The sequence below is a fragment of the Tupaia chinensis genome, unplaced genomic scaffold (assembly GCF_000334495.1).
Source record: "Tupaia chinensis unplaced genomic scaffold, TupChi_1.0 Scaffold143921_1, whole genome shotgun sequence".
NCBI classification, from domain to species: domain Eukaryota; kingdom Metazoa; phylum Chordata; class Mammalia; order Scandentia; family Tupaiidae; genus Tupaia; species Tupaia belangeri.
The window spans coordinates 167,027-181,015 of record NW_006203772.1 but is presented as its reverse complement, the minus strand read 5'-3'; the positions used below and the strand labels follow the sequence as shown (position 1 = coordinate 181,015).

General features: G+C 56.5%; 1 protein-coding gene across 1 annotated transcript in view; it reads right to left on the bottom strand.

Annotated features, from left to right (window-relative positions):
* Window positions 1-1,232: 1,232 nt before the first annotated feature.
* SLC13A2 (solute carrier family 13 member 2) overlaps window positions 1,233-13,989 on the bottom strand; it is a 27,135-nt gene continuing 14,378 nt past the window's right edge. The window contains exons 2-12 of the mRNA XM_006165440.1: window positions 10,922-11,050; window positions 9,812-9,948; window positions 9,501-9,706; window positions 8,568-8,739; window positions 8,334-8,456; window positions 5,705-5,923; window positions 5,399-5,487; window positions 5,011-5,132; window positions 3,077-3,238; window positions 2,375-2,512; window positions 1,233-1,950 (exon numbers count right to left, since the gene is read on the bottom strand). Of these exons, the coding sequence (XP_006165502.1) occupies window positions 1,783-1,950; window positions 2,375-2,512; window positions 3,077-3,238; window positions 5,011-5,132; window positions 5,399-5,487; window positions 5,705-5,923; window positions 8,334-8,456; window positions 8,568-8,739; window positions 9,501-9,706; window positions 9,812-9,948; window positions 10,922-11,050 (1,665 nt within the window). The 3' untranslated portion in view covers window positions 1,233-1,782. The remainder of the gene's footprint in view (window positions 1,951-2,374; window positions 2,513-3,076; window positions 3,239-5,010; window positions 5,133-5,398; window positions 5,488-5,704; window positions 5,924-8,333; window positions 8,457-8,567; window positions 8,740-9,500; window positions 9,707-9,811; window positions 9,949-10,921; window positions 11,051-13,989) is intronic.

Genomic DNA, 13,989 nt, shown 5'->3' with positions numbered 1-13,989 from the left:
AGATGGGGCGGGGGCTGCTCCTTAGGAGGCCGGCTAGGTAAGTCACTGCAGGAGGCCCACCATTCTGGAGCCTCCCTGCTCCTGGTGAGGGACTGTTGGACTGTCGCTTGGGGCTTTGGGAGAGGGGTCCTGGTGTGGGTCTAGGTGGGAGCTGTGATTTACAGCTGTGCTTCATGAGTGAGGAATGCCAGCCCCAGGGAAGGGGGGGCAGGGGGCGGAGCCACTCACCTGACACTTCTCTCTCCAGGATGCTGGCATGTCCTGTCAGGATCCCCTGTCCCCTGGGGACAGCCCTGTTCTCCCACGTGCAGTAGCCCCCTCCCCTCTGCACTCCTCACGATCCCGGCTCTGGGAGGGCTGAGTGAAAGCCCAGCGGTGGGAGCCCAGAATTAAGTTCTTTCTGTCCTCACAGCTCAGCCCACTGCTCTTCCCTCTCCCGCCCATTGGGACTGATGAGACTCCAGGAAACTTATACCGGATCAACTCGAGGCTTCTACGCCACCGCCACCGCCACAGCACGAGAGACTTGAGGTAGACATAAAGATGACCTTCCAGGCAGGAAAGGGTGTTGAGCCTCCAAAATGAATGGGTGGTGTTGACCTTCTCCACCCACCGTCCTTTCCCAGGAGTGAAAGCTCTGGAGCCTATGAGGCCAGGAGGTGGGGTGCAGGAGAGGGGGCGAGAGGTGGAGCCAGCCTCACTGGTCGCCCGGACCCAGCCTCTCGGGCCGCCCGGACGGGGGGGGGGGGCTTGCCAGTCTGAGCCTATTCCTGTGAGTCTCAGGGCCCCCTTCCCGTGGCAGGCTGCCATTTAGGGTGAGGGGCCATCTTTCTGGGCACCCAGCATGGGTCAGCCTGCCTCCCCTGGCCTGCTGGGACCGGTTTTTCCAGCTGGAGGAAGGGTCTGCTGAGGGATTGGCAGGGGCAGAGGGTTTTATGTAAATGCCCAGGGAGTGCTCTGGGAACGGGGAGGCCGGTTTTCCCAAAGGCACGCAGGGACTGGCAGCTCCCAATTAGCCGGCCGGTGATGTCAGGGCTGCTTGCCTGGGTGGCTGCGCCCACTCGGATCGGCCTTGGCAGGGGTGCCCGGCCATTACCTTCTCCCTTGGGTGGGACAGGTGCCAGGGGGTGGCCCCACAGGGCAGAGGCCAGGCCCCGTTCCACTGTGCTCCCCAACCCAGGACCTGAGCCACATCGCAGCAGCCCTGGAGTGCCGGGAAAAACACCCGACTCTACTGAAAAACACTTTAATGTGCTTAATATTTGAACCCTCTCCCAACCCCCCAAATGGCAAACCCTGAATGGCAGGGGTGGGGGTAAGGGGGTTCCTGTGCTGGGTCAGGCCCAGAGGCTGTTTCCATAGCAACCACCAGTAGGCCCTCCTCTTGGGCCACCCCAACCCTGAGTTTCAATAAATACAGTGCAACGGGGGCTGGTCCCTAAGCTGGGAAAATGAAAACCTGGGTACCAGAGAGGGCGCGTGGTCTTGCCTGTGAGTGCACGCGTGTGCACCGTCAAGCATCTACATGGAGGATCCCGTGCACGCACCCTCCAGGCATCCTCGCATCACACACACATGCATACATATGTACACACCCATTTCCCGCAGCGTACAGGAGATACTGAGCGCAGGCACCGTCCCTGCACACTCACGAGACCGTGTGCACAAGTGCCTTTCTCTCCATTTGGCCCAGGGCACGCATGGAGCTTGGTGTGTCCCCTCCAGCTCTGAGGAGTGGGAACTGGGTGGGTCTCCCTAGGAGGGGCCCAGTTGTAGCTGGGCCTAGGGGCGAGGCCCGGTGGAGTTGACCTGGCTGGACAGGCACTGGGTGGTGTTGGTGTGGGCCCAGGAGGGGAAGGTGTGCAGGCCGAAGATGGGGAAGCTCCAGCTGTTGATGGCCAGCGTGATGACCAGCACCCCGATGATGTTGAGCAGGAATCCCGCCCGGGCCTGGGGTGAGGACAGCAGGTGCTGAGTGGGGCCGGCACCCCTCCCTCGGGTGTGCAGGGGTGCTCAGGAGCAAAACTCTCCCTGGACGCCCTGCCGTTGGCCTCGCCTGCCCCTTGCTGCACTCCCAGTGCTGACAGGGACAAGGGAGGCTCCTCGCGAGCGTCCAGAGCCCCACGCCTTGCTCTCCCTGGGTCCATCTTCCCGAGAGGGGCAGCCTGGCACCCTGGAGCAATCCCCATGTTCCTCGACACCTTCCCTCCTCCTCAAGTGGCCCTGGGCCCTCGTCCCAACCTCCTTTGCTGTGCCCTCACCCCAGGAGGGGCCAGCTCTCCCACCCTGAGAACTGCAGTGGCTTAAAGTGACTCTGCGACCCACAGGCTGGAAAGGCAGAGCAGGGCAGAGCCGAGGCCTCCCTGCCACTCACCATGTCCGTCACTTTGAGGCCCCCGAAAGAGAAGACGATGGCATTGGGTGGGGTGGCCACAGGCAGCATGAAGGCCAGGGAGGCGGCCAGAGTGCAGGGGAGCATGACGTAGAGAGGGTGGAGGCAGATGGCCTGCGCCTGGAGGGGGACAGGGCAGTGATGGGGCTCCCAGTCCGGCTGTTTCCCTTCTTGAGCAAAATCCCTGCCCCCAACACACGCTCTGGTCGTGAACCCACCGCTCCTGACGGTGACCTGGGGAAGGCCCCTTGACCTCCTTGGAGGGGATGAGTGTGCCGCCCTGCCCTGTGGGGTGTGGGGAGGGGAGTGGCCCATAAAACGGATCTCAAAGGGGCTCCAGAGTGTCATCAAAGGCTGCGGGGACACGCCTGAGGAGGAAGGGGCTGGGGACGCTCCAGGGAGCAATTTCATGTCCTAAGGAATGACCAGAGCAGGGGCTGGGGTGGAGAGGTGGGTGAGGCCACAGCCAGCCCTGTCAGGATACCCAAGGGGTGACATCACCAGGGATGGGGTGTGTCAGGGGCCAGGGTAGCTCAAGGCCTAGAGAGAGGTGGAGGCTCAGGGGTCCTCTCCCAGAAAGGAGAGGAGGTGTGAAGACAGGTCACTCCACTCAGCATGCAGAACCCCTGGTGGGGGCAGGTAGGAGGGGTGCCTGGAGGAGGTGCTTCTGCAGGGCCAGCTTACCATGGAGGCCAAGATGGGCAAGAAGAGTGTGGTAGTGGCCACGTTGCTGGTGCACTCGGTGAAGGTGGCGACCAGGAGGCAGAGGATGAAGGCGATGGCAGGAGCAGGCACTTGCTCCAGCGGGGTCAGCTTGTTCCCCAGCCACGCCGACAGGCCTGATTGCTGTGGGCAGGGGTGGTAAGAGAGGTGGGCTGCTGGAGGCCCCAGAGTCCTGCGCTCAGGCTCTGGGAGGGTCCTGCTTCCGCTGCCTGCCTAGTCCTCAGAGTCAGCGAGCTCCAAACAAAAGACAAGACCCACTACAGCCCAGGGACCCTCTCTGGCTCGTGACGAACAGCTGGGTATGGGAGATGGGTCAGGTGAGAAGCTGCAAGAGGGGTCAGAAGCCCTTTTAGGGAAACCTGGGCTTTGGTGGGAGTGAAACCTTTGACCTCATTTACTCTTGCCTTCCTGACCTCTCTCAGAAGTTCTGGACTGCCTTAACCGCTCTCTGCCTTCTCCAGCCCTCATAGAGGCTGGGAGGAGGCTGATGGGAGGAGGCGCAGTCCAGAATCAGAAGAACTCTGAGGTCTGGCCAACCCACGTCCGCAGTGCTGGGCCATAAGCCCCACTGCTGCACTCGGGCATGGGGAGCTGGGACGTGGTCTTGTTTGGTGCTGCCAGCACCTACTGCGGCACTTGGATGGTCAACCCCTGCACCAACCCCCAACCCAGGGCAGCTGCCTCCTGTGGAATAAAAAAGTGCAGTGAAAAAGCTCAACTAGAGGGCCAGCTGGGGGCGTGGTGGTTAAAGTGGCTGGATCTCACATGGTTGGCTGCATGGTTCGAGTCCCAGACCTGAAGGCTTGAAAACAATGCTGGGTGGCTGTGTGTGTGTGCCCCAAATCCTGAGAGAGTAGAGGAGAGGGGATTGTGGCATGGTGGAGGGGTACTTTCTTTTTCTTTTTTTAATCTTTTTCTTTTTTGAGAGTTTTTTTGCCATAGGGCACATGTGCTCGCCATACAGATAGAAAGAGACAGAGAGACAGAAAGTGAGAAATCAACCCCCAGTGGGAATGGTCACACCATAATCCCTTCTCTTCCATTCTCCTTTTGGGATCTTGGGCATGCACGCATACGTGCCTGGAGTGAGTTTAAGCCACCAGATCCAGAACTCGAACCGCGATTGACTACATGGGAGTCCAGTGACATAGCCATTACGCTAATTGCTGGTCCCGGAAGGTGCTTTCTTACTTTCTCTCCACTGCCCCCACCCCAGGCAAGCTCTGTAGCAAATAATAATAATAATAATAATAATAATAATAAGAGAAGGGAGGGAACTCAACCAGAACACTGAGGTCCAGGGGTGCAGTTTTAGGAATTTCCTTCTTTTGGATGGAGGCTCTGGAGAAAGATGCTCTAGGCCCAAGTCTGTGTAATTATGGCGCCCCCTGGTGGCTGCATCAGGTGGCCAATGTCAACCCAATGCTGGAGAGAGAGGCGCTGAAGGAGAATGGGAGGAGAAGGGATTGTGGTCTGGCCATCCCCACTGAGGGGTGATTTCTCGCTTTCTATCTGTTTCTCTCTTGCGAGCACATATGCCCCATAGCAAAAATCTCTCTCTGTCAAAAATAAACCAACAAAAAGTAATGCATTCTGTCTGGCAGGGAGCTAGGGGCTGGGGGGAGTGGGATTAGTAGGCAGTGCAGGCCCCGGCCACCAGAGGAACCTGCCTTTCCTTTGGCTTTGAGAATCCAGCTGGGGTGAGGTCTGTCTTTAGGGCTTGTTTCTTCCTCCTGCCTCTGATGGGAGGCTAACCCGCAAAGGCTCTGCCTGCCATGGGGATCCTAAGAGGGGATAGGCTCTTCCCCCTGTGTGGTAGACCAGGACGCGCTCTCTCCCTGCCACAGGGTCTCCCTCCATCAGGTTGGAGAGTGGGCTGGGGGGAGGGGTCTCACCTCACTGCCCTTGGCTAGGGCGAAGCCACCACCCAGCAAAAACACGATATTCCAGGGCATCTTCTGGTGCACTATCTTCCAGTTGAGGAGAGCAGGAGGGGCCTTCAGCTTTCCGGGTTTTTCTACTCCCCAAGCAGAGAAGGACGAGTTACCAGGAGCGAACGGGCCTTCCCGCCTTCGCGTGGGTCTCTGATGGAGCTCAGTACATGCGGGATGGGGGTGCTCAGTCCTGCCACATCCCAGCTTGGTCTGAGTTCCTGGGCCTTTGGCAAGTCACCTCAGTCTCTCTGGGCTTTGTCTACTCCTGCTAAGTGTGTCCAAGGGGACAGTACATGTCCGACGGCAGGGCTCTCTGGAGACCCTTCCCTGGCCCAGTCCAGGTGCTTACCTGGGTCCTGGGTCAGTCCTGGGATCTTGGAGGGCACGATGAATAGAATTATGCCAATGAACATGGCCACGGTGCCATCGGACACCATGCTGTGGGGGGGGGGGACAGGGAAGGCTGGTCAGGGCTGCAGGGTGAGCAGATGGTAGTGAGGAGCTCCTCCCCCATCACAGCTGATGGCTCCCTGCCCCTCCCCCATCCCCAGGAGTCACCTCCTGTTCTGCACTGAGGGTCCCGCTGCTCGCTTCCCTCCTCCCCAACACATGAACCCCAGGGGGGCCTGCCCTCCCTCTCCCCAGCAGTTCTCACCTTTCCCCTTTAGCATTGGAAAAAGCCAGGTTGCCCCAGCCAACGAAAAAACCTGGCTCCCGGGTGAACCAGAGCAGTACCAAGATAACAAAGAGGACAGAGACAGCCTTTTCTGCAAAGGTCATGGGGCCTAGCAGCTTGTGCTCCGTCTGGATGACCTGGTAGGCTGCCTGCTTTCGCTCCTGCACCTGTTCCCCAAAGCCGAAGTTCTTCCGGAAGCTGCAAGTGGAGGGGCAGGAGTGGCTCCTGAGGGGCTTGTGACAGGCAGGGAACCCTGTGTGCCCATGAGGTGAAGACAGAAGCCTGCAGAGTCTTCTCAGGACCTGCCCTCCACGCAGGCCCTGGGCCTGCCCAGAGTTCTGGAGGAGAGTGGAAGACTTTCCTTTGAGGGGCCATGGTCTGTGCTCAGCAGGGAGGGCTGGTTTCCCCAGGCTGGGCATTGCCGTGCCTGCCCCAAGGGTTCTCCTGGGCTGAGTCTTCTCTTGCCCAGGGCGAGGAGGCCCTATGGCACAGACCACACCTCCTCTGGCCCTGACCCACTGTTCCCCCTCTCCAACAGTCCTTCAGGACACCCTCCTTTCCCTCTCCAGCTGTTTCGGGGTACCCCTACCGGCTTGAGACCTACTTGCATTATCCTCAGAGGCTCGGGAGGCTTTGCCGCACTTCCTTCTGCTGATTACTTAACTCACGTTGACATTTAACTTTTCTCACTTGGGTAAATCTCAACTTCCCTGCTGGACTGAGTTCCTCGAGGGCAAAGACCATGCTTCACACATCTTTGACTCCCCTGTGATGCCTGGCATTGTGCTGATCTCTTTGACTACGACCTCGCCTGGTACCAGGACCCAGCCTTAATCCAGTCTCACTGCATCTGCCCAAGTGATTTTTCCGAAGTACGACAATGCTAAAACACTTTCAGTGGTGGGGCCAGCAGGTGGCATGATAATTAAGGCACTGGACTCTCACAGGACTGACCACAGTTTGAGTCTTGGACCTGGCAACCTTCTCACTTTCCCTCTCTCTCTTTCTCTCTCTGGTCAAATTAAAAAATAATAATAATAAATAAAATAAAATAAATATTTTAAAAAGAAAACTTTCAATGGTACCCACTGCCTGGGCAGAAAGGACCAATAACAACTCATACCATAGTAACACTCATACCATAGTTCTTATCCTGTGTGCATGGCAGACATCACTAATCAATGACAGACTTGTTTCTAACTGGGTCTTAATTAGCAGGATCTTCCATGGTTTTCAATTCAGACCTCCAAACAGTGACTACCAGTATACCAGTAATCCAGAGTTGGAAATAAGAATGAAAGGTATTTATTGCTCTTGGCCTCAAGGACAAGGTCCAAACTCTTTATGTGGTTCACAAGCACCTCCATAAATTTCCCCTTTCTACTTCTCCAGCTTCCTGTCCTGATACTCATTTTTTTCTTTTTTTTTTTTTGGAGAGGTTTTTGCTAGAGGGCACGTGCGCTCACCAGAAAGACAGAGAAAGACAGAGAGATAGAAAGTGAGAAATCACCCCCCGGGGGGGATGGCCATCCGCAATCCCTTCTCCTCCATTCCCGTCTCAGGATCTTGGGCATGCACGCACATGTGCCCAGCGTGAGTTTAAGCCACCGGGTCCGGGACTCGAACTGCGGTTGGCTACATGGGAGTTCAGCGACATAGCCACTATGCCAACTGCTGGACCCTGATACTCATTTTTACTCTTTGTCTTCAACCCTACAGAACAGAGTTCCCCCAAACACATCATGTTCTTTCGTGCCTCTGTGCTTTGTGCAAGCTGTTCCTGCTGTCTGGAATGCTTCTATCCCATCCTCTACCTGGCTGACTTCTAGTCCTGCAGATTCGGCTCAGGTGTTATCTCCTCCAGGGGTCTTCTGGAATCCAGCTACCTGTGCTGCACTAGGCACTCCATCCTCTGCGCTCCCATAGCACTTGGGCTTCCCTCTGTCATGGCCCCCACCATATCAGCACAAGTGGGTGGGCTATGAGGACAGGGACAGTGCCTAGCACAGGGTAGGAACACAACAAACGCTTCTGTAATGGCCTGTGCTTGTTAAACACTTATCAAAGGACTGTAGAACATTATGGGAAGAGGCCTGGGTATCAGGAGACCTGGCTTCTTCTTTTTTTTTTTGTAAGGTTTTGCCATAGGGTGTATGTGCTCCCTGGAGAGAGACAGAGAGAAGGAAAGTGGGAAATCACCCCCCAGGTGGGATGGCCACGCCATAATGCCTTCTCCTCCATTCTCTTTTTTGGGACCCTGGGCATACACATATGTGTCCAGCATGATTTTCAAGTTGCCGGGCCTAGGACTTGAACCATGGTTGGTCATGTGGGAGTCCAGTGCCTCAACCACCATGACACCTGCTGGCTCAAGGAGATCTGCTTTTGACTCCATACCGACATATCACATGCGTGCCACTCCTCAGACCTCAGTTCGCTCATCGGCTTAACAGGCTAATACCCTCCACCTCGTACTTCCCTCCCATGGGAGGCCAAGTGCACAGAGGGTGCCTTGGGATGGAGAAGCCTTCTCACCGGACCCAACTGGACGCTCCCAAGGTCAGGGCAGGGCAGGGACCTGGCTTCTCTCACTCATGTTGCCACTTACTTGAAGCCCAGGAAGAGGATCTGCAGCCACAGCCAGGCCAGCAGCAGCAAGATGACCATAGTAGGAAAGGCAAAGCCGAACCACGAAGCAAAGTTCACCACGTTGTTGTTCTCGGGGAAGAGCCTGAAGGGGTACATGGGCTGCTGTGCGACATTGCCCCGTACCCCGCAGCCCCATTCTCCCCCCAGTAAGAGCTCAGTCCCCACCCCATGATCCCACCCCTCTACCACTCACGAGTTGACCTGGCCCTGCAGCACCAGGTTGGGCGAGGTGCCAGTCAGTGTGGCGATGCCCCCGATGCTGGCCGCGTAGCACACGCACAGGCTCATGCCCTGGGTGAAGCGGATTTGCTCCTGGTTCTGCTTGGCCTTTGAGGCAGGTGGGACTGGTGCGACCTTCCTGTTATCTGGGAACCAGGGAGAGTGCAGTTAGGCGCAGGCACAGACCAGCTCTGGGGAGCACGGCCAGGGCTCCACAGCCCCCAGGGTGCCTCGTCAGGGAAAGCTGGGCCTGAGCTGAGGGGGGATGAAATCTGTCTCTAGGTCTGAGTGGGGCCATGTTCCCTGAAGGCTCAGACAAATTCTCTTGATAGAGGGAAACTAAGACATTGAGAAAGGAAGAGGACCATCCAAACTAGATAGGCAGATTGAAGCCAGACTCCAACTCTCTTCTCTTTTTATCCAGAGGGTGCACGTGCTCACCAGAGAAAGAGACAGAGACAGAGAGAGAGGAGAGAGAGAGAGGGAAAGCACCCTCCAATGGGGTGCGATCACACTGTAACTCCATCTCCTCTGTTTCTCCATCCTTTTGGAATCTGAGGCACACACACACATGTGCCCAGTTGATCTCGGGTCATTGGGGTGTGGACTCCGACTGCGGTCGGCCATGTGGGATCTGGCTCCCTTAAACCACTGGGCCACGTGGCCAGCCCTCCAGGTCTCTTTTTGCCAGGGGGACCAAGCATCTTGGTTTTCCTGGGACCAAGGGGATTCCCAGCACACAGGACTTGGCATGTGAAATGTGGAAAAGTCCTAGACAAGCCAGAACGAGCTGGTCACTGCAGTCCTTTCCTCTTCTCTCAAAGATGACCATCCCTGGAGGTGCATGTCCCCGCCGATCCTCACTGAGAACCGAAGGGCTGGGGCAGGGCCTGGCCGCCTTTCTCACCAAGCTTGGTCTCCTCCTTCTGGGGACTTGGTTCCTGCAGCTCAAAGGTGGGGTTGTCGCTGCCCTCCTCGACATCCTTGCCCTCCTGACTGCCGTGCAGCTGTTCCAGGACCGCGTGTGCAATGGGCACCATCATGGCCGTGGTGGCCGTGTTGCTGATCCACATGGACAGGAAGGCTGTGACCAGCATGAAGCCCAGGATCAGCCTGAAGACACACGGACAGACACACTGCCATCCCAGCTTCCCTTCAGGACTGGAAGCCAGAACGCCACCCCACCCCAGGCTCTCCCAGCTAGCTCGGGGGACTCACAGGGCAGGCCGCACCCCAACAATGAGGAGCACGCGGAGGGCGATGCGCTTGTGCAGGTTCCAGTGCTCCACGGAGATGGCCATCAGCAGCCCTCCGATGAACAGGATGTTGGAGTCCTTGAGATACTCGATGCAAACCTGGCAGGGAGACCTGGGCTTATAGGGGGGTGTCGCTGACCTTCCCCAGCTGGCACTCCTCTGGGCTCTTGGAGCCTCCCGGAAATGTTCTCTGGAGTAACTGCCATTCAGTATCAGCCAGGCTCCCTGCTTGCCAAACACACTCTCTCCCCTCGGCATATTTAGGAGAGGATCTAGCCTGACCATTTGCGTTTCAAGCCATGAACCGGGTAATTTAGTGCCCTTTCTAGAAACTAGAGTGGCAGTTCTCAAAATGTGGTCCCGGGGCCAACATCATCCCCATCACCTGGGACTTCCAGAAGGGAAATGCTTGCCCCATCCCAGAGCTACTGAACCAGAATCTTGGGGGTGCGCCCAGACCCAAGGTTTATTTATTTCTTTGTAGAAGTTTTTGCTTTAGGGCATGCACACTCACCAGAGAGAGAGACAGTGAGAGGGAAAGTGAAAATCATGCCCTGGGGGGAAGACCACACAACAATCCCTTCTCCTCCGTTCTCTTCCTACGATCTTGGGCGCACACGCGCACATGCATGGTGTGAGTTTCAAGTCACTGGGTCTGGGACTTGAACTGAGGTTGACCATATGGGAGTCCAATGACACAACCGCTTTACCATTTGCTGGCCCCAGCCTCAAGGTTATTATCCAATGCTCATTGAAGTTTGAGAGCCACTAAACCAGAAATATGTTACTCTTTGGCTGGCTTTCAAGGCTGTCCACCTGAGCTGCCAGGTCTTGCCCTCCCTGGCCTTAATCCAGTCCTTCCCACTTGGAATTAACTACCAATACCAGCCACACTGGGACTGCCCCCTGCTCCCCGTCATCTTCCAGCCGACTCTCCCTCAGCGCTCACGCAGTGGCCGAGGGGACCCCTCTTCCACGGGCTCTGCCTACGATGAGGAGTCTTGGTCACCAGAGTCGCAGGGAAGACCTCCCTCCCCGCCAAGAGGCCTTCCTCCTATGAGTGGGGGCTTACCTCAGAGGCGTCCATAATGCCCATCATGGGGAACAGGATGAGGGGGAAGAGGGCAGTGACGGCCAGGGGCAGAGCTTCGGTGCACCAGTAGAGCGCCATGAGGATGATGGCGTAGGCACAGTAGGCTTCCTGTGGGCGGGAGGGGTGCTTCAGAGCAGGTGGAGGGGGCAGGTCTGTGTCCCAGCATCAAGTCACCTCCTGCCCTCCCGAGCAGCCAGGCCATTGGTAACAGTGTGGGGAGAGCGGGTAAAACCGTGGCCGTTGATCCCCAAGCCTGAGGTCCCATTTCAACATGGAAATAAAAACAGAGCAAAGCTCTCGCCAGCTTGTCTTTGATTTGGGGAGTCCGAACACTATAGTCCAGTCAGCTACCAGGCCCTATCCTGAGGGGACTGCAGGGGGCTCAGGTGACGATCCTGAGAGAAGATGGAGGCTGCCAGAGGAAGGACCCCTGCCTGCACACTGGCCTCCCCTGCTCTGACCACAGCCTGTGACACGGTGTCATCTGTGTTACCCTTTGGGGTTCTCTCTGCAAGGAGTGGGCTCCGCTGCACAGAGTCCGTTTTGTGGCATCTGGCTCCTTGGAGCTCAGGACCCAGCAGGCTTCAAATCAAATCTTGTCTGAGTGAATTAATCACTGGGAAATTTGGGGCACAATGGAAGGGGTTTTTCCTGGCAGTTCTTTTTTATTTTTATTTTTATTTTTTGTTTTGCCAGAGGGTGTGTTTGCTTGGAGTCGGGTGAGAAAGCACCTCCCACAGGGAACGGTCACACCACTGCAATGTCTTCTCTACGTCTCCCTCCTTTTGGAGTTTTGGGGACACACACACACACCTGCATGCTCAGCACATTTAAGCCGCTGTGTCGGGGACTTGAACCACACAGTTGACCAGGTAGGATCCGTCCACTTTCACCACCACGTTACTGGCTGGTCTTTCCTAGCGATTTTAGCAGGGCCACTGCCTCACACAAGCAGCACCACTCACGCGGAAAGACCGTATGAAAGGTCCCCCTCGCTCCTGTAGTACAGGGAATTATGGGCCAACCCCGAGCCACAGACCTGCAAGCCTTTGATACCAGAGCCCCCTTTCCCCCATAAGATCCCCACGTCCTGAGGAGCCTGACCTCAGGCCTGGGAGGGCATCTGGGGCAGGAGTGGAAGCCAGACAGTCGGCTCCAGATGTCAGAGGTCCACCTGCTTGACGGAGCCTCTCCCAGAGCTGGGGAATCATTAGCCAGGAGGGACCTCAAGGGAAGGGGAAGCAACATCCGGGTCTCTCCAGGAGTCACGCACCTGCCCACTCTGCTTGCTGAAGGGGCCGTAAGCTAGGGTGAGCTGGACAATAGGACTGGGGACCTGCCGCCTATGTCCAAATCGCCCTAGCCATCTCCATCTCTCCACCAAGGTACAGGCTGCCTCACCCTTTAGTAGCTCACCCCTTAGGACCCTGACGCTTGGGAAGGGTACGGGGTGGAGGGAGGTGTTCCGGAGAGAGAGCAAACTGCTTTCATTGAGCAACTCTTAGGAGCTCGGTGCTGTCATTCTTGTGGTCATGTGTGAATACAATAGCCGTCCAGGTGGGTGTGGTGGTCCTGCCCTCCAGACTGCTCAGAGGGTGGGTGGTTTGTTCAAGGCTGCAAGACTGGGAGTGGCAGAGCCAGGGCAGGAACTCGTGTAGTAAGGCACCTGGATTGCGTAACTCCGAGAGTGACACAAGAGGGTTCCCCTGGAGTCGGGCAGCATGCAGCCCAGGCAGCGGCAGTCCCCCCAGGGTGAAGGGACAGGGCTAAGTCGTCTGCACCAAAGCTCTCTTCCACTAAACTTCCACCACTTCTCACCCGGACATGAACTCGTCGGCCCCAGGGCTGGAGCCACCTTGAACCTCAACCGGCCACTCACCCCCTCCTCCCCAAGCTGGATTCTGCTAACGCTGGTGTTTTCTTACCCACTTCTTTACCTGCAGCGATTGAACGGCCAGTTCTTACCCTCCCCTTGGGCTAAGGGCAGGCCAGCCCCTCTGGACCCTGGCGACCCCTCAGCTGAATGCAATGAGGGGGGCTGGGCAGATAGCTGTTCTGCTGATTCAAGAAGAAAACTCTACAAAACTGTCATGAGGACTCCTTTGTGCCAGGCCTGTGTTTTGAACGTTTTTTTTCTTTATTTTTTTTAAGTTTTAATTATTAATTTTTATTTATTTATTTACTTATTTATTTTCAATTGTCAGAGGGTGCATGCCCTTGCCAGAGTGAGGTGGAGAGACACAGAGAGGGAAGGGGGAAAGTACTCCCCCAACGGGGCATGGTCGTGCTTTAAATCCCTTTTCCTCCATCAGGATTTAGGGCACACAGATGCACCTGTGCAGCATGCTTTGCAAGCCGCCGGGTCCTGCATGGAAAACGTGGGGTCGGCCATGTGGGATTCTGTCCTTTAGCCACCAGACCACTGGGCCAGCCCTATTTATTTATTTAGCTCCTCCCTGAGTGAGAGAGACAGAGAGAGGCGGAGAGGGAAGTAGAAAGACAGAGTCCTCAGCAGGGTCTTGACATCATGACCCACCGCAAGGCTTACCCAGCTCCGATTATGGTCACGAGTGCCTGGTGTACTCAGGAGGTCTCCTACAAACCTCCTCATGTAGGTCAGCCCTGCAGAGCCTCAGGTTTCCCTCTACACCGTTGTCTGGCCCCCCTAAAGTGCATTTTTAAATTGCGTTTAGCTGCTCCGGGAGGTAATACTACTGCTCCCATTCATAGATGGAAAAAGACAGGGGCATGTAACTTAAGTTAAGTGTTTCGAAGTCACACACACAGTAAGCGGAAAAGCCAGGCCATTGATCCTCGGGCTTTAGCTTTTCTCTCCTACCCTGAGCTCAGTCTCTCCCATGCGACGGTGTCCCTGTGACCAGTGGGGATCAGCTGGGGCTCCGAATCCAACAGAGCCATCTTCCTCAGGGCATGCCACTTCCTGTTGCCTGGCTCCGTCATGTGGCTTCATTTCCGAGACACCACTTCCGTACTTCAAGGGGAGCTGTTAATCGTTTAACCTGCCTCTGTAGGAGAGACCGCAAGCC